The 17,843-nt window shown below is 38.8% G+C and overlaps 3 protein-coding genes across 21 annotated transcripts in view; 1 reads left to right on the forward strand and 2 right to left on the reverse strand.

Annotated features, from left to right (window-relative positions):
• Window positions 1-19: 19 nt before the first annotated feature.
• Window positions 20-5,027, reverse strand: LOC111251668 (ankyrin repeat and MYND domain-containing protein 2-like). Of its 10 annotated transcripts, none has more exons than XM_086990157.1 (10): window positions 4,871-5,027; window positions 4,184-4,258; window positions 3,429-3,569; window positions 3,049-3,143; window positions 2,638-2,749; window positions 2,259-2,389; window positions 1,838-2,008; window positions 1,515-1,659; window positions 1,214-1,284; window positions 20-438 (listed from the first exon to the last, which is right to left on the reverse strand). In XM_086990157.1, exons 1-10 carry the CDS (start codon window positions 5,010-5,012, stop codon window positions 322-324), a joined length of 1,200 nt encoding a protein of 399 aa, XP_086846283.1. In that variant the 5' UTR covers window positions 5,013-5,027; the 3' UTR covers window positions 20-321. The 10 variants fall into 10 exon arrangements, with proteins under 10 accessions (XP_086846283.1, XP_022664222.1, XP_022664221.1 ...); XM_022808487.2 differs by having other exon boundaries at window positions 4,902-4,990; XM_022808486.2 differs by having other exon boundaries at window positions 4,816-4,954.
• Window positions 5,028-9,746: 4,719 nt separating this feature from the next.
• On the reverse strand, window positions 9,747-14,050 carry LOC111251285 (steroid receptor RNA activator 1-like). Of its 3 annotated transcripts, none has more exons than XM_086990179.1 (6): window positions 13,964-14,050; window positions 11,771-12,007; window positions 11,234-11,380; window positions 10,741-10,881; window positions 10,322-10,392; window positions 9,747-10,006 (listed from the first exon to the last, which is right to left on the reverse strand). In XM_086990179.1, exons 1-6 carry the CDS (start codon window positions 14,040-14,042, stop codon window positions 9,938-9,940), a joined length of 744 nt encoding a protein of 247 aa, XP_086846305.1. In that variant the 5' UTR covers window positions 14,043-14,050; the 3' UTR covers window positions 9,747-9,937. The 3 variants fall into 3 exon arrangements, with proteins under 3 accessions (XP_086846305.1, XP_086846304.1, XP_086846306.1); XM_086990178.1 differs by having other exon boundaries at window positions 13,835-14,048; XM_086990180.1 differs by lacking the exon at window positions 11,771-12,007 and having other exon boundaries at window positions 13,835-14,048.
• Window positions 14,051-15,030: 980 nt separating this feature from the next.
• The window catches only part of Stim (stromal interaction molecule), a 37,937-nt gene continuing 35,124 nt past the window's right edge, over window positions 15,031-17,843 (forward strand). For 2 of the 8 annotated variants that reach the window (XR_002673905.2, XM_022808441.2), the window contains exon 1: window positions 15,031-16,760. Coding sequence is in view for 6 of the 8 variants with exons in the window: in XM_022808441.2 (XP_022664176.1) it covers window positions 16,637-16,760 (124 nt within the window). In the remaining 2 variants the exon portion in view is untranslated. The remainder of the gene's footprint in view (window positions 16,761-17,843) is intronic. The other 6 variants (XM_022808439.2, XM_086990145.1, XM_022808440.2 and 3 more) reach the window with 4 other exon arrangements.

A 17,843-nucleotide genomic window follows, 5' to 3' on the forward strand; every position in this document is an offset into this window, starting at 1 on the left:
AGAAGAAGACAAATACACGTCACCGTACAGCACACGTTTAGCTTTATTTTATTACCCCTGTAGACCAAGGTCAGCAGCCTTAGCACAATATGTAACACGTTTCCTTCTTCGTAGGCTATGTCGCAGTACCTACCGCGAACTGTCGTAATAATTACCTTATGTCATTAATGTATTAGAGATACATTCACTCAATTTGACAATGAAATCACGACATGTAAAAATAGAGTGTAATAACTCTAATTTGAATATGTAATAATGTAATAACTCTGTTATATGATCGGCGTCTTCGCAAGCGTAATAATGAGAATGATAGCGAAATAATTAATTCTTTAAGCAGGGAGCTTGCGCGTCCTCGTGAGCAAGGCTCATCGATTCGCAGAGTTTTTTGTGTGATGACCAGTCGATCTTTTGACACCGTCTGTCGCAGTACACCGTGGCCTAAAAATAAATTTTCAAAAATTGAATAATTGCTTTCGAAAATTGGTCAACTCCAAACGCTGGCTTCACATATTACAGTGGGCAGGTTGCATACAAGTAATGGTAAGCGGAGAACCTATTGACCTCCATACACAAACGTTGAAAGTTTAACTCACGTCTGACTGGGACAACTCATATCAGAAAGTTAGTTAATGGACGTCACGTCATGCCACAAAGTCAACGGACCTAAGTGCCAGTTAGGCTCGTCTTGCCAAATGACAAAACCCTGAGCATAATGAAAGAGTCCGTGGGACGCAGCGTAGCTTGTACGAATACTGGCAGTGGTAGAAGTCGAGTGCTGGCGGGGCAGGCCCGTCGACTGTGCTTTCATTCCACAGCCAACGAAATGGAGGGCATCTAAGGGGGCAGGATTATGGTATTCTTTATAGCTACTTTAACGATTTGATATATTGTGGCTACGTATGCATCATAGAGGATTTGTTTCTGTTTTTCTGGCATACATTGTTATGTTACGTGTTAAAGTCAATTAGAAAAAAAAGAGGCTAGATCGACTACTTGGGCTCTACCAATTCTAGGATATTTTACAACTATTCGCGAATACGAACTTCATCGGCGTTTAGTAAACACGAAATATATATATATATATATATATATAATATATATGTATATCGTATCGACTTTCGTGCATAAGACATTTTTCAAGAACGGTTTAATTAACAAGTTCTTGACTTGGTAAAACAAATAATAGTTGATAACAAAAAGCTTGAAAATTCACCTTGCATGCCGCACAGCGGTTTTGAGCGTTCAGTTCCCAACACGTTTGGCATCCACCATCAGGCCTCATACCTAAATAAAACAGACGAAAAAATACAAAGTTATATCTGCTAAACCAATAGTAAAATACAAACAGAATTGTAGAAGACAACTCACCAATGAATTACTCGTTTTGTCACTTCAAGGAAAGTCTGGCTGTACTTTATAGTCGTACTGAATAATCACATTTCGAAAATCATTGTCGTGCATATATGTGTAAAAAGGGGCATATGTTTAGGAGGAAGCTTTAACTAGATACTAACCGAGAAAGACGGTAATAGCACCATCATCGTCTATAGGCGGTGCTTGAGGTGTGTGAGCTAAGGTTGTGACCATTTGACGAAATTCACCGCTTTCATGGAAGGCATAACTTCGTACGCACTGCCGGATAAAGTTGTCCAAGTTCAACTAGATAGTTTTCAAGAAAAACACATCGACGGAAAAAACAGCTTGTTAGATCAGCGACGTGGTATTAGTAACAGAATTTCACAGAAAACGCCTACCCTGAAAAACAGTACTGGTACAGAATAACAAGAATTACGATTTGTGCCAGAATTCTAGACATAAAAGAAAACTCATAATCTACCTTGAAGCCGTCCTGTTGTCGACCCTTCAACCAGCTTTTTAGGGATTCTTCTACACCGTTCTTCAATACGTGCTCGATGATGCACTTCACAAAATGAATTTTTCCTGACAGCCATTCATTTCCATCTCTTTTAAAATAACGCTCACTCATTGTTTGCAAGACGGAACAAACCTGTAGCACACAGAATAAACAATTTAGATAAAACTACTCCTGAATTCTGTTAATGTATATATACGTCCTTGTTTAGAAAACCTCTTTGGCCGATAACGAGTTTTTCATAAATGGCAGTTTTGTGTTTTTAGTGTGGACAAGCTTTGTAAATATTATTGGATTAAAAATATGAGAACCGCGTTTATATAAGTAGGGCCATTTTTGTTAATAACAAAACATTATCATGTGTACTTTGAATTTGCTTCTCTACTTTTTTGTCTACGAGTTCCGGATGCTCCTCCAGGGTGTAGGCAACTCGAACGGGATGAACGTTCGCTTGCATGATCAGCATTCTAAGCGGTTCCGCCCACTCAGAAGGTAACCGAGGTTCACTTTCCAGTTCTGAAAACAACCATGAATCATCAATACCATTCATGAATTTATACATTCTCCGCGAAAGATCATTACAGGAGAATAGTGCTGCGGAAGTTCCTGCAAAGATTTGCTGTCAGCACAGATATCTTTTATGGTTTATAAACAAAAGGCTTTTACACAGAATTCACGTTACGTCTATATATACAGCGAAATGATATTGGTATAGAATAACTCCTAGGAGACTCAGACAGATTATCCTGATGCGTATTACTAACCTTGCTTTTTGGTGTAATAGACGATATCAGACATAGGTACATAGCCTTTGATTGTAGCCACAATATGCTTCATACCCAGAAAGGCTGCCATTTCTGATGCCGTCCGATTAACCTTTAACAAATAATATGATACATGAGGCTTTTAATAAAAAAAAGTTAATTTAGATACATTGTTATACACTCTGTAAGCAACATTTTTTGCTGTTAAGGTTGTTTAGAGTCGTTCCCTTGGTAAATTAGTGGGTAACGTATTTGCCTTGTAATCTTGAAAACGCGTGTGGTCTAAGTTCAAACCCAAGCGTAGACACACTTTGTGCCGGGAGTCAGCCGTCTGATAAAACACCTAAGAGCGATACCGGATGTAAAACTCGAAACAAAGATTACTTTAGAGTCAAACACACTCGACCGTACCTTATTTACTGTATGGGTTTTCGCTCCAGCATCAAGGAGCTGTTGGACCACCTTCACATTGCCCGAGAGCGCTCCGAACATTAGGGTCGAATAGCCTAGAACAAAGAAGCATGTTTCTAAGCAACAGTAATTAAGGATAAAGGTAAAATTGAATTTTCCCAAATTTTTCTAAAAATATGTTTAAGGTAACGCTTGAGTTTACGAAAATAGAAAACGAAGTCAAAGTTCAATCACAAACCTTCCGCTACGCGCGCGAATCAAGCCTGCCTTTAACGTATATATTGTTATAAGATAACAGCTTGTTTCACATTGTAAACGCATTACGTGATTATTGTACATTCGTAACGTATGGCTCTCTTATATTATAAACGCTGCGATACCTTCATTATGTTCGTAAGTATTGACGCATGCGCCATGGTCAATCAACATCTTGACCAGGTCAGCATTTCCCTTAAAAGCCGCATGCTGTAAAGGTGTCATGCCTTGGTCATCCAGTTCATCTAAGCCACTGTCCTCTTTACCTGGAAACGGACAGAAATTTATGGGAAGAACTTAACGGAAACGAATCATTTGGTCCATTTTAATTGGGTTAGAGAATTTTTTGCGATTTTGTGCAGTTGACTAACCGCAGGCATAGTGACACCTTTTGATGTAAATAAGATGTCTCTACCATTACTATATACTTATTAACAACTACAAAATTTATACGGTAAAACTGAAAATAAATATGTGAAATTAAAGCACTGATAACAACAGAAAAACAGCGATCTCCTAGAAATTGCAAGAGTTAAGCAATGCCGTAACATGCCATATGCGTTTAGTCCCTTCTAAAAGAACCATTTGAAAGGCGTGTGTATCAGAAACCTCAGAGTAACTGCCTGAGCCGGTTAAATAATCATAGTATCCTAAAAAAAGACAAAGGCTTTGCTTTATATAGGTCGTCTTTGACCAGTTAAAGTATCTCATTTAGCCAGCTTAACAACTGATTAAATGACAACAGTTGCCCACTTAGAATCTAATAATTGTATCTGTTAATGCCGTTCAATTTGAATGTTATTCAAGTAAATCATAGTAGAGCAATGAATATGTTTCATAGCAAAAAAAATTAAGTGCACTGCATTGTGCGACCATTCACCTTTCATAAGTATTCCTCTGATTTTTCCCAAATCCACATCTTTCGATTGGCACAGTTTGATGAGTGACATTTTGTCTGAAATAGATAAACAAATAACTTAGCCGATACTTTACAGAATATTTGTTGTTCTAACAGTCAAGTTAACGAATATGAACAGTAGTTCATAATACCGGCATCTTTCACGTTCCTCCTGTTTATACGCGTAATAAACCGACCCAACAAAGTCGCCAGTAAACGACGAACACTTATCAAAAATAAAGTGTTTCAATTTTCTGTTTACAACAGTTCAAAAGAAACACATGTAGCACCCGAGTTTAAACGCGCGCATCTCACGACTTCCGTGGTAGTTGTCCAACGAGACTCGCTCGAAGGTCGGAAGTGGTAAGGAATTTCAGGTGCCCGACAAGTAAAAATATATTTCCAACAACGAACACACAATATTCATCGATGTCAGTTTGTAAATTCTAAGGCTCTGACAACAAACACGTTGAAAAAATTAAACTCGGTAAATTAAAACGATTTGTTAATTTTTCTATGACGAATCTAGCAAGTCGCTCACACTCATGCTATATTTTGTCACTGTTTGTCGGATAAATTCCTAAACAAACAATAGCGAATTAATCGAACATCACCCATAAATATCAATGGAGCGCGAGCTCAAGCACTCGAAAAGAGCAAACCACACACTGGAATTGTTAGGTGAACGCTGTGAACATACAAGCCTACTGCAACAGTTCGGTGGTGCGCTTTTACTAGACCCACAAAAGAGTGCGCTAGTGAAGGTAAACATGCGTGGAATGACGTGTCCTTCGATAGAAAACCCAAACATGTGCTATGGAGTTTAAAATCCATTTGGCGCGAGCTGTTTTCGAGAGAATTCGATCATTCGACGAATGATTAGAGAAGTATAAATGAAAATATTGTATGTATGCCACCGAAGTTCTACTACATTCAACCATTAATTATATATTATTGATACGTTGTTCAATCTAATCTGGAGATAAGTCTTATAAGTAAGAAGAACTGCATAACGGATTGTATGATGGTATAATAAATGAAAACAACAAAGTTCTTCTATATGTTCTTGTCCCTTATACATAATGGCCCAATAAGCTATTGTGTACATCATCATTTTCACCCTTTTTTTTAAGTGAAATTGTAGCATCCGAGGTTAAAGACTAGGTCTACATATGGAAATGAGGATTTTTGTTTTAAAAAAGTGGATCGAGCCACTTTTTATTTCTTATTATCACGTCACCTCATATTTGGATCTGAACAGTGAAGAAAATGCTGATATTATTTACGACAAACCTTACTTTTTATTATTTAGTAATAAACATATAATCCGTTTCAATTGCTGAAGTACTTCAAGTCGATCATCATCAGGTTGCCAATGGACACCACGCTGGGGTTAATAAATTTCTCAAAACTTTTGATTTGAGATTCCAAACGATGAGAGAAAAACTAAAACTAACGAAAAACAAATGAATAATTTGGCATTAAGTCGCGAATTCAAAGACGTTCGCAGATTTCTAGTAGATAGCTCCTCTTCTTAGAAATTCCTTTAGACTACTCGAGTGAATCTAAATTGAAGCATATGTCATCAACGAATAAATAGTTCTGATCAGAAGGAATGAAATCTCTAAATTACAAGCTCTGCCGCAAACCTTCCTTTGCCTTCTGTTGTCAACGTCCTCAGAATAATTATGAAGGCTAGTAAAAACAAAGATATGTTTATTAGATCATGCGCATTTGCGCTAACCGTTTTATCCCGAAGTCTCCAAAGTAAATCATCCGCATGCACAAGGTCTTCAATAGGGTTTTCTTTGACAACATCACTGAACCTATGCTAATGATGATCTTGAATTGCTGAGTGCTTTATTCTAATTACTTTAATATTTACGAGAATACAATGATAAAATAACTAAATATAGAAGCTGAATAAATGCGCTAACCAGATAACTCAGTCATTTAGACGACTCAAATGTTGCCAACAATTGTCATAAAGAATGATCTTCTATGCATCAATATTAAATAAAATCTCTTCACTTCGGTAATCACTTTAAGTATCAGAATATGAATACTAAAGGTCGTGCTCATCAGCTCTAGATCTTGTCTACTTATTAGCACTGCTGAGAACCACAAACGTTCTGTTGTTACTCTAATATCCATAAATACACTTATGGCATACAAGGAGTATCATACAATATTATATTAACAATAGCTATAAAGTTCTCATTTTACAGCTCTGATCGGACGCATTCACGGGCCGGCTTGGTTGGGCGAACCATGACTATCGCTCAACATCAAAGCCCAGATCTTTCAGTTTTGATTGTAATGCCTGCACAATCGGCTCACTGTCTATGACCTTCGCCTTATTCTGTGTCTGGCTTTTAGGTCATTTATCCTTGTCAACTCTGTAGCTTTTATCGGGGCCCTTCTTCTGCTCAGCGTTTCTCTGCCGCTCCCCTTCGCTAGAACCATCCTCATCTTCACCTTTCAATTTTGCTTCTAAGTTGTTCAAATCCGCCAATTTGGATGGACAATACGAAAGGCGTCGATAAATTGCGATATAAATATGCGAGTCAGGTCGTGAGGAATATAAAGCAGAACGTACGCTGGAATTTGGGCAAAACAGTTAGCAATTAAGTATTATTATATTAGCAGAGAGCATTAGCTAATTCAAATAAGTAGGTCATCATTGATGCAAATGTTGACCTAAATTCAACGGTTCTATTGAAAAATTGAGTTTTGCTAAGACGGCACAAACGTTAAAAATACTAAGCCGATGCGTTCAAAATACATACTTTGCGTAATACTCGGTATACGCCGGTGAGACTAGCCTCTTTGTTTTAAACATTGTAACAGGAAGACGTTCATTTAACAATTCTAGTCTATTTAAAACTAGCATGTTATGTTCACAACATGCCTTCTCCCTATGTTTCGAATTATAGGTACTGTATTACCGTTAGGCATACCATTTAGCGGCTGACTCCCACTACCAAACGAAGGATGTCTGTGCCCGAATTCGAACTTGCACTATAACGTGTCTATAAGATTGCCAGGCAAATTTGTTGTGATATAATCAATCATGCGTACATAATCATGTCCTAACTTAGACTTAATACAATTAGGCACAGGTTGACGTACTCTCTAGATCGTAAGGTTTTAAGTTATCCCCCAGAGATCGAGATTCGATTTGAAGGGGGTAACTCTTAGTCACGTTGCTTTCGCCTTTTATCGACGGGTGGTACGAAGCTTGCAATCTCCAACAGCTCATCTTCGGTAAGATGGTTAATCGGTACTTTCATGATATTTCTCAGCGCTGGAGTCGTACGCGACCTGCGCAATGCTCGAAGTTGGAGAAGCAATTCTCTTAGGTCGTTCTCAGGTAAACTATTCAAATGGCGGAAAAAACTTTTAATTCTTACCGCACGCTCCGACTCATCCAGGACATTGGCTTTCCCCGCTGGTGGTGCGTTCAGAGGGGCAGTTAGTGCAGTGACGGCCACCACTGTTGGGAATACAGATAGCCAATTCATTCCTTCTTTTGGAGTGCTTTTTTAGACAAGTTTAGATTTTGGGAAGAGTAGGATTATACCAATTTTGCTAATAAAGATTCTGTTCGGCAGGATGTAATACTGCTAGTTGACAACGAATATTTTCTATCGGAAGACGACTAGTTTCTGTTCGGTACACTCTACAAAAGCAGACGAGCACTTGTGCATTTTATTAGTAAGAACCGAAATCAGACAAGCATCACTCGTTGACGTGTCAGTGCGACATTGAAATACCGATGGACGCTACCGCTTGTGCATATATTTGGTAAGATAGGGCATATGGCTACGCAAAACTCTGGCTTAGGTTGTCTTGCCTGCATTGACAAATGTAAGAATTTCTTGCTGACAGTTGTCTTTTTTAAATCCTACCACACGCCTATCTTTAGAGCGCTAAGAAAGCGCCCCCATCTTGTATACTACACATATCTGTATGATTAGAGTCGACAGATATACATATGAGGATACAGATTAATGAGATGAGAATACAGAGGAAACAGCTGTCGCTGAAAGCGATCATAATGTATGAAAAGCTTGTCCTGTCTCTAAATTTAATATACGAACGTAATTGGCATATAGATATAATAACACAAGCCGAAGGTGATTTTCAGAGCCAATTTTGCTGTTATTTCTAATGGCAGTTTCCTTGTAACACATTGGCACAGTTTAGAGGTAACCAAACACACATCTGTGCAGCAGAACGTTCGGAAAAAAGTAAGCAAAAGATAAAACCAATAAAAATCATAGGCCATTTTGTACTTAGGATGAGGTAATTGTGTGTTTTACTACCAAAATAGTTTCCAAAATATGTATTGCAACCTGCGCATCGTTGCTACCAGCTTTTAAATTAACTTAGAGCTCTTTATGATCCAGATGGAGCGTTACACTTTTTTCATATTCCGAAAGTTTTACAGAGGAAGCATCCTGTTCCTAAGTAGTGTGGTAATATATAGTGATAAGCCAAGTTTGCTAAGTTTACCGAGTTCAAATCTCTCTAAAAACGAATTGTAACGCACGTACTTGTTTCATACATATCTTACATTCTAGAGATAGTAAGGAAACATTTTCGGTTTATTTTTAATTCAACTAGTAGTAGTCACCAAAGGAAACATGATGCTTTGTAAAATTAAAGAATTTAAGTATTTAGGATAGGCGAGGAAGAAGATGATACCAGATGGCGTTTCCCGGGCTGGAATTTGTGCATTGGTTGCAATGATTTGAATAGTAACGGCTGATGTCAAACGCTCTGCCGGCCTAAACCTAATCCGAGAAGATGTTAGAAGTTTTTTTAGTAAACTTTTGTCGATATCGATTCCGTTGTGTAATAATTATGCGTTTGCTGATTTAAAGTATAATCTAGATTCGTACAATAATTACCATCCATTAGTTCAATAAGTTGTGCATCCACTTTTGACAGTATTAACAATTTTATACCGCCTCGTCTTCTATACTTCAACGACAAGATTCTCAACCGAGTGCTCATTAGGTAACGAAATCTAGATGTATTGTCATGAAGACGTCTGAATCGCAAAGCCAGACGCTCAACAACACAGCCTCTGCTTAAATTTATCACAAACTAATGCGCAAATAAAAGCTGTCTTGATTTGTCGCTACTGTGAATCTAATTAAAATTATGAGTAGATTCCTTTTAATTATTGCTTTGCATAAACTTCGACCTTAGCAGGATCTAGTTTACCTGCAACTGTGAACAACAGAACTTGAACTGAGAACCTTGTTTTGACAGCGATAGAAAAAGTCAACGTAAAAGGCTTCTTTTTACAGGTAACAAATATTATAGAAAAAAGAAAAGACAATCAAATTGTAAAACATGCATTACAAGCAGAAACTTACATACGTAATTAGATGGTCCTGGATTAGATAAAAATTGTCTACGTGGCCTGTACCAGCCCTACCGATTAAAGACAACATAATCAAGTTTAAATAGTATTTTTATACTATATACATTGTTTGTAGATACAATATGTGAATTTCATAAATCGCATTACTTGTAATTAAGTGCAAAGTATCACGTGTCCCCTTGCGTTCGTTACGGAACCATTTCGGAGGTTTGTCGAGTATAGCAAACTTCAACAGTTTCGTCAGCCTTTCGTTGCTTGCTTTACAATATTGCCCAAGAGAAGATCGTTGTGTGTGGAAGAGATGTGGCAGTTGTTCCGAAATTACTTCAGTGGTCGGCTTATTTACGAATATTTTGAGCTTGACACTCTAAAATGACGTGTTTCACACCAACAATCCACTGCGAGACCTAAAATAGAACGTATATCATTAGGCAGTTGCAAGTGGGTCCAAAGACTATTTTTTTTTCGTACGATTTACGGGAAACAAACATATTTACGATATGTGGACTGAAATATGGTCAGATCCAAGCTTGGCCACTCACTTCTTGTTTTTTTTTGCAAGTAAAATGGAAAAGTAAAAACATACGCGTATACAAACATGGGTGATACTTATTCGTAAGAAATAAATTAAAAATCCTGTACAATTAGTATAACCAAAATGGCTACAAACGACGTCGGTTGTTAAACATGTACATACAAACGTGTTAAAAAATACGATGTACCTCACAAGATGAGTCACGGATAAGTGAGACTTGAAGTCGGGCGGCTTCGTTGAAATCACATTCAGAAATACCTGAGGAAACAGAATTAATTTGAATAGTATTTAAAATTTTATAACATGTACATTACATAGATAATGTTTAGCAGCAATGTTAATAAGTTTTTACTTGTCAACATCTTAAAACCTAAAATGATATGTTATCTTGTCGCGTTTTTTCACCCCTTTGAAGCCATCTACCTGCTGACGCGGGAGTGAGGAACATCTACAACGTCCGCTCTCGATGTGTTTTTGTCTCCATTTTTATTTATTTAGCCTAGTTTATAAAAAAATTGCATTGAAAAATGCTAGTCTTACACAAGCACTCAAACTGACGAAAATAGCAAAATATCATGGGAACGTACGCCACCCCATCAAATTTACCTCGCGCTAGAAGGTACATCCTCTTCCGGGTAGTGTCGGATAACTTTCCCTGCATCCATTGGCTACGCATCACGTCCAGACGTCGTTTGATGTCTTCTAATTTCCGTTCACTAACATTTGGCTGTATTTGCTTAAGCATTTCTGTAAGATTACAGAATGTCAAACATTAGGTGGCTCGGTACAATCGGTAAGGTTCAACGTCAGCATAAAATGAAGTTTCAAATAAAACCTAAGACTGCTGTTGGCATATATTTGACTTGCGTTTCCACAGGTTATCGTTAATGCCTTGAGATCTACTTAAGGACCATCGTTTGAGTACGATCACTAGTCGCGTATGAAATCGCGATGTGTTACTTAAACCCCTTAAGGCTTTTATGGCTGAAAACAGAGTTTGGTGGAAAAATTTGCTCCAAACTGAATACCACTATCTATTCAACAATATATTCCTTTATTTTTCCACGAACAGAATCAACGAATATGATTATAGACTTACTGCTGATATTTGTATCTATTTGAGACAACATCTCGGTTGAATCGATATTTGGCACTTTGCTAATGTCGATTTTTCCATCAATTTGACTGGGCGGACTTTGACATGGAATTGTTGCGCTAGGTCTGTAAAAGTCCGGCGGAGTAAATACTTACAAGACAAACAAAACGTTAGATCACGTGATATCAATACAAAGAGGAGCACAAACTTGCTGCATGGGCACTGTCACACATGTTGACTTCGTATAAACTATTGTACAATAGAGACCTATTTAATGAAATATGCAACTTATAGTCAGTACTCGAATATTATTCTTTCTAATAATAGAAACTATGGATATGCTTTACTACCAGCCTAATCGCATATTTGTTCTGTAAGCTAACACTTAATGATGTTAGAATTACTATACTCTTATTTATTATTATATTAACAAATTACATACAAAACATGATATGCGCCATAACAACATGAGTCAAACCCAGTACAAAAACAAATTAATATTACTCATAGTAGCATCTTTCAATTATTGCATTATCGCACCATTAATACTTGATGACGGAAGTGAACCATTTTGATCAGGAGGGAATCCGGGCAACGGGATTGGTTCGGTTACCCCTGTCGATCGACTAGGAGACGTCGAAGGAGGCTTTGGGGTCATGCCAGGTGGAAGGTAAGGTACGCGTTTGTTCAGCTGGGTTCGGGGCCGACTTGAAGCCCCGGCGCTATTAGTTGCATACCCGAACTGAGGAGGATCATTCCATGCCCGCTCATGGTTACCTGTGATAGGAATGGAATAAGTGTTTTTAGGGAAAAGCTGCACACTGTCGTTTGATTTCGTTGCCATTTTCTCGGAAACCAAAAGTAAACCTTCGAAAGCATACGTAGTGCCCTCTCCGGTATAGATACTTTTTCCTTTTAAACCAGATTAATCAATAATCTGCGTCATTTGTTATGATAAAGGTGATTTTGAGTTGGATCAATAGTTCGCTGCTGCACTAATAACTAGAATCTAATCGTCAATGGCAGCCTAATATTGCATAACCAGCATGAACCAATTATATCTGCGTAGTAGTTACAGGCTCATTCAGTTCAGATGCACATATCAAACAAGAGACTGCACCATAGATAATCCATGCCGCTTACAGATACAACAGAATCATAGCCACATCTCATACTCTTATTATCACTGCGTTTCTGTTAATGATATAAATAAACAGTATATCACTTGGATAGAATTAGTTCGTTATGTCGTGCTTATAGTTCCGCTATTTCCAGTTATAGGCGAATCAGAAAGATTTTCATTAATTACATAGTGATAAGATGGATTTTGAATATGTAACAGGCCCATCTCTGTCGACAACATAGAGTTAGTATTGATAAAAAAAGCGCTCCAGAATTTATTAGCTATCTCGATTTCTTTTCGAACTTCCTTCGTTTCTGGAACGATGAACAGCGTTGAACAAAAGACATCATATTCTACTACCAGGACTCGAACTATTACCGTTTGTTGCACCATTTATATATATATATATATATATATGTAAACGTTCGACTTCCCTTCATAAGAATAAAAGATATAACATTTGGAAGTATATACGAAATTTGCGAGAGTAAAGCAATGCTCTATACCACTAACTTATATATGGAACCTAGCAGGAGTTTAGGAATAAATGCATGGTAAAAACGTATGTAACAGAACAAATAATATCTAATTACTACAAGTTAACTATAAGTGATAAAATTCTAATCTATCTAATGTAACAGTTACTTAAACAAAAGGGTTTTTTAGTTCAGCATCTTATTCTTCTACACTGAGATATTTTCTGGCAGCAAATACTACAGAGCACTGTTTCGAGAGCGAAGGTAACTTACAAAAGAGATTTGACGACATAATGACCTTGATGTTTAAAGTAGGTGAGGGCTGACCGCGCAGTCGATATATTTTAAACGGTTATTATTATATAGAGAAAATTAACTTTAAATATCGCCGTAAGAATAGATACCGTAATAATACCAATAAAATTTTACAACAATATTTTTAATAACTAATTCGTAACTAAAGTTTATTATACGTTTCTCTGTTCCGTTAAAATCTTTAAGCGAATTAGTGACATACTGAAATCCAGTCATTTGGAGTTAAACACAGCGCCTCATCTGTTAGATCTGTTTGACCCCAATAGAACCATTATAAGCATCCACCTTGCTGGAACAATAAATGTATAAACAAATATGACAAAATGACTTACAGAACATGCACTTATTCAAAAAATTATCCATTGTCCAACATCTAACATATAGTCCGTAGATAATTTTTCAGTCATATTTCGAAACGTTCCTGCTCAAACAATGATCCAGCCTTGTAATGCTTTATGCTCACCCAATATATTCAAGATGATACAGTAACATTACGATACAGAATACACAAACGTAGCAAAGTGCGCGCCAATGCAGGGACAGCCGAACATGATTCATGATGATAAATGTACTACAAATTAATCTTGATTTACGCATTAAACAAGATCAATGATAAGCAGTCGAAAATAGGTAGCGAAAACCCCATGCAAAAAGAAATAGTTCAGCTGAAAACAAGCGTCGTATACAAACCCTCTCGAACGACTGACATGATAACTGAAGCACCTTTCTGTTCACAAAATGACTTTGACGCAAATATACAGCATGAATAGAACTGCAGTTTATTTAATATTAGAAACGGCCGAAAGCAGAATCGTTTACCAATCGATAGAGGCAACCCTCCTTTAGAAACAACCGATAATATAGCACTGCTTGCCGTGCGCAGCCTGAGCAGAAACATCTGACGACTCACCGTAAATCCGCCAGTATTTGTTTATTTTTCTACAGACGTCCTCTCCCTCAACACCTTCCCTAGAATCGATCCCTAGGCCTTGTAGCAGACGAAATAAGGACAAGATTTAAAACTGTGCGACCACGCAACCATAAAGTGGCAGTTTTTTGTATACAGCAACGAATTTAATGCTTTTCTTCCACCGGCAGTTGGACTTGGTTGGTCCAAATGGTTGCCAGCTTTGCAGTGTCTAGTCTTCAGTTTTGCAACCAAAAACGTTAATCTTCCATTTGTAGTACTAAAGAATAATCATAATTCATTATTACTGCTGCCTCAAACGATAAAGTTTGTGCCTATTGAGTTGGGACAGCAGACTGCTGCCACTGCATAACTATGGGGTACATTCATTTAAGTTATTCAAAGTTGTTCAATAATATAGCTATGAATTAAAAAAAAAAAAGAAATTGGAAGCGAAGTTGCACCATGCCACCTGCCAATGTTCGGTAAATTGTATCTATAAAAGTTGATTAAAATACATCGTACTAGATACTAACTTAGTAGAAATAAGTCGCTAGCTCTAATGGAAAATCAAGACGCTCAAACAACTTGCTTGAGTTAATTTCGAATAATGACAGACCGTCAGCTATCATATCTAATGAATGATCAAATGATAATATCTATAGAGTATAAGTGAGAGCTTCTGCTGTCATGAAAGGTATTGTGCCATTAGTAAGCATTTTAAGATCGACACTCGCACGGATCTATTTGCTTAACATGACGCGCTTTAATGCTATCGAGCGTTATTCCACCCATCTCACGCCCGCGTCTCACAGAGTTCATCTTCCTTCTTTCCCAAGCTGCCCTCATTCTCTCTATCCTATCAAATCCATTCTATTATCACCTGTATTCCCGACATTTTCGGATATAAAAAAGGATCGGTAGCTTAACACGGTCAGCTGACTACCGTTCGAGCCACTATCCCTAGACGAAATCCCTAGATGCGATGGGTGACGGCGAGCGGTCAATTCTACTCCTGTCTCTCGTTTCTGTGTGAGCACTGGGCTTCGCCGAGGAACCCTTGGCCGCTGTTTATTACCTGCACAGAGTGGCCGATCAGCGGAGGCGAGTCGAACGAACGTTGACAGAGTAGCGGCGGAAAGCGAGTGTCCGGCGGGTTCTACGAGCAGATTCCGTCAGCAACTGCACTGTTGTACTCTTGCCGATCGATGATTGGCGCCCTCGCTTTTGCTGTATGCAGCGGGTGGCTCGTCTATCCGAGCTTTTGGCCGTTCCATTCGGCGTCTGTCAATGCGTTGGTCTTTAGCCAACAGTAGCAGCTCTGGGCTAGCGACTGAGCGGCGGAACGGCAAGACGACGGTAGCCGCAGAGTGACGGGGTCGAGCGGCGGTCAGCTCTCGCCAAGAGGCCAAACGTAGTCAAAAACAGAACACCAGGAGCAAGATAGGGCAGGCGAGATCACTAGATCAGCCACCAGTGAGACAATAACGGCAGTGGCAGCAGTTTCAGGTGACGCTAGCGGCAATATAAGTAGTCGCAAAGGCCCTCAAAAGAGCGCCCAGTAGTCATAACAGAAACAACGGATCGGAAGAGGAGTCATTCAAGAAACAACAAGCAAGTTTACGACGACGACGCCGACAACGACAACAATTTTAGTCCACGCGATTATCATTAGAGCCGAATTATCTGACCTAGCCGATTCGCATTTGCTGATTCCTGTGCACTTGTTGTCTAGCTACGCTCCAGTGGAGATCTGGGTTACTAGTAACGAAGAAAAAAGCAAACGTATTTCCGTGGTCAGTTCTGTATGTTGGTATCGTTTCATTTCTCGTATTCGAAGAAGGCGGGGAACGAAAATGGAAATCAGTGGTAGACGAGCTGGTGAAGAATAATAGAAGGGCGTCTGACTTTGTTTCTAGGGTAAAACAAAGTAAAAGGTCTTGTATGTCCATCGTAACAATTAGTTCTGGATGATGCGTGAACCCTCTCCGTATGATTCGAGTTTGGCCACCGAAATTCGAGAGAGATGTTTGGATGCGTTGGTTAACCTGAAACGGCAGAACAGGCACTATCAGTACATAGGACACCAACTGCCCCAGTTTTTACTGATTAACTCTGATTATCAGTGATGATCAGGATTAACTCTGATATAAGTGTCACCCAAACAAAAGTAGTAAAAGTAGTTATAGTTTTTGCGACGGAAAAACATATTGTCGGTTATTTCAATTTGTGGCAATAAAAGTGGTCTTGATGTCTAGTTGTGCCTGGTTAATCGGCTTCATCTATACATTTATCTGCCTACGAGGATGCTCGCCGGATCTCTGAGTAGCAGTGGATCTCTATACATTTATGTATGATAATAAGTGAAAAAAGTAAACACCTCCATTGCCCTTTTCTAAGGTGCTTTGAGAAGGAAGTGCTGGTGTTAGAATTGTGTTCGGCAGGCAGGATTTCGAGGTGAAGCTGAAGTCGTGCTACCACAAAGTTACACGTCCCTCACCTGTGACTATCTGAAAGAGTACCGCTGCCGGTGGTTGCCCACCTCAAACCCGTAGCACGCATTGCTGACACGCATCATCATCAATATGAGGAAATTAGGAGCAAAGTGTGCTGCTCTTCGGCTTACGTTGTTAGCATCGTGCCTCGGAGGATTCGTATGTCAGGAGAGCGCTCGGGAGCCAATGGAGTTGCAGATTACTAATGAGACTTGTAAGTATTGACGCTCTTCCCATAGATGAAAACTATAGGCGTTTGCGAGACAGAGACGTTGAGTGAGAATTTAAACAAATACGCTCTCAATTTGAGGTAGATTTTGTCCAATGCTCTGTTCTACAGATTGCGAGCTCGTACATTTCTAAGAAGTGCAGTTTGGGCTTGTACACCTCTAAGAAGTGCAGTTTGGAAGATCTTTGTAGTTTTTTTTCATTTCGCACGTAGATGCGTACGACTGAGCTGTAATTGTTATTTCGTTGCAAAAAATCCGAATTACATACAATAGAATCTACCGCGTTTCAACAAAGCATTCTTTGGATGCGAGACCTATGGTCGCTTTTGCTGAGCTTATTCATTTTGTTACATGTTAATTTCCTATATCATATTATTATTATTATTATTATTATTATCCCTTTGTTCGTCTTATAACATGCTGATTTACATCTCTTCTATGAATAGCTCTCCGGCAATGTTGGCAGAGTGAGCCGTTTGCGTACATTAATGCCATTCTTACTTTAGCTAAAGGATGGAGCATGCTTATAGTTCAACCTCCTAGCGTTACTATGCGACGCAAGCCAACGTGTTCCAAATTGGGTTTCCATTTTAGAATGGTCACACCATGCGAGTGATTTCTATTGCTTCTCATTTGGTCTGTTTCCTTTTTACTATGGCCGTGCATTGTGCTTGTGTGATCCTTTTAAGGTCTATTGATTCTGTTAGACTGATAGTCAAGCTTCTGTGTCTCCTGCAATATTTCGTGGAATGGCAAACTTTATACTCCTTTTTCTGTAAGGGTGTCGTCCCCCTGCTGACAATCAGAAGCGGCAGTTGATTGTTAGCTAGCTAGTCGCCGATGAACGAGCAAGCTGATCTGAGTCGAAGTGACATTAGCCTCTGGGGACTGGGTGATTTTTCCTCATTGTTGATTTCCTTAACACTACTGCATTCATTGCTGTCGACTGCTTCGGCCGAAGTGGTAAGATGTCAATGGTGTGGAAGGTAAGAGGCAGCCATATCGGCACATCGCGGCAAGCATAGAGTAGCGACACGTCGTACATTTACCAGCCAATGCTGCCGAAT

This window comes from Varroa destructor, unplaced genomic scaffold (genome assembly GCF_002443255.2).
Source record: "Varroa destructor unplaced genomic scaffold, Vdes_3.0 BEIS01000005.1, whole genome shotgun sequence".
Lineage (NCBI taxonomy): Eukaryota > Metazoa > Arthropoda > Arachnida > Mesostigmata > Varroidae > Varroa > Varroa destructor.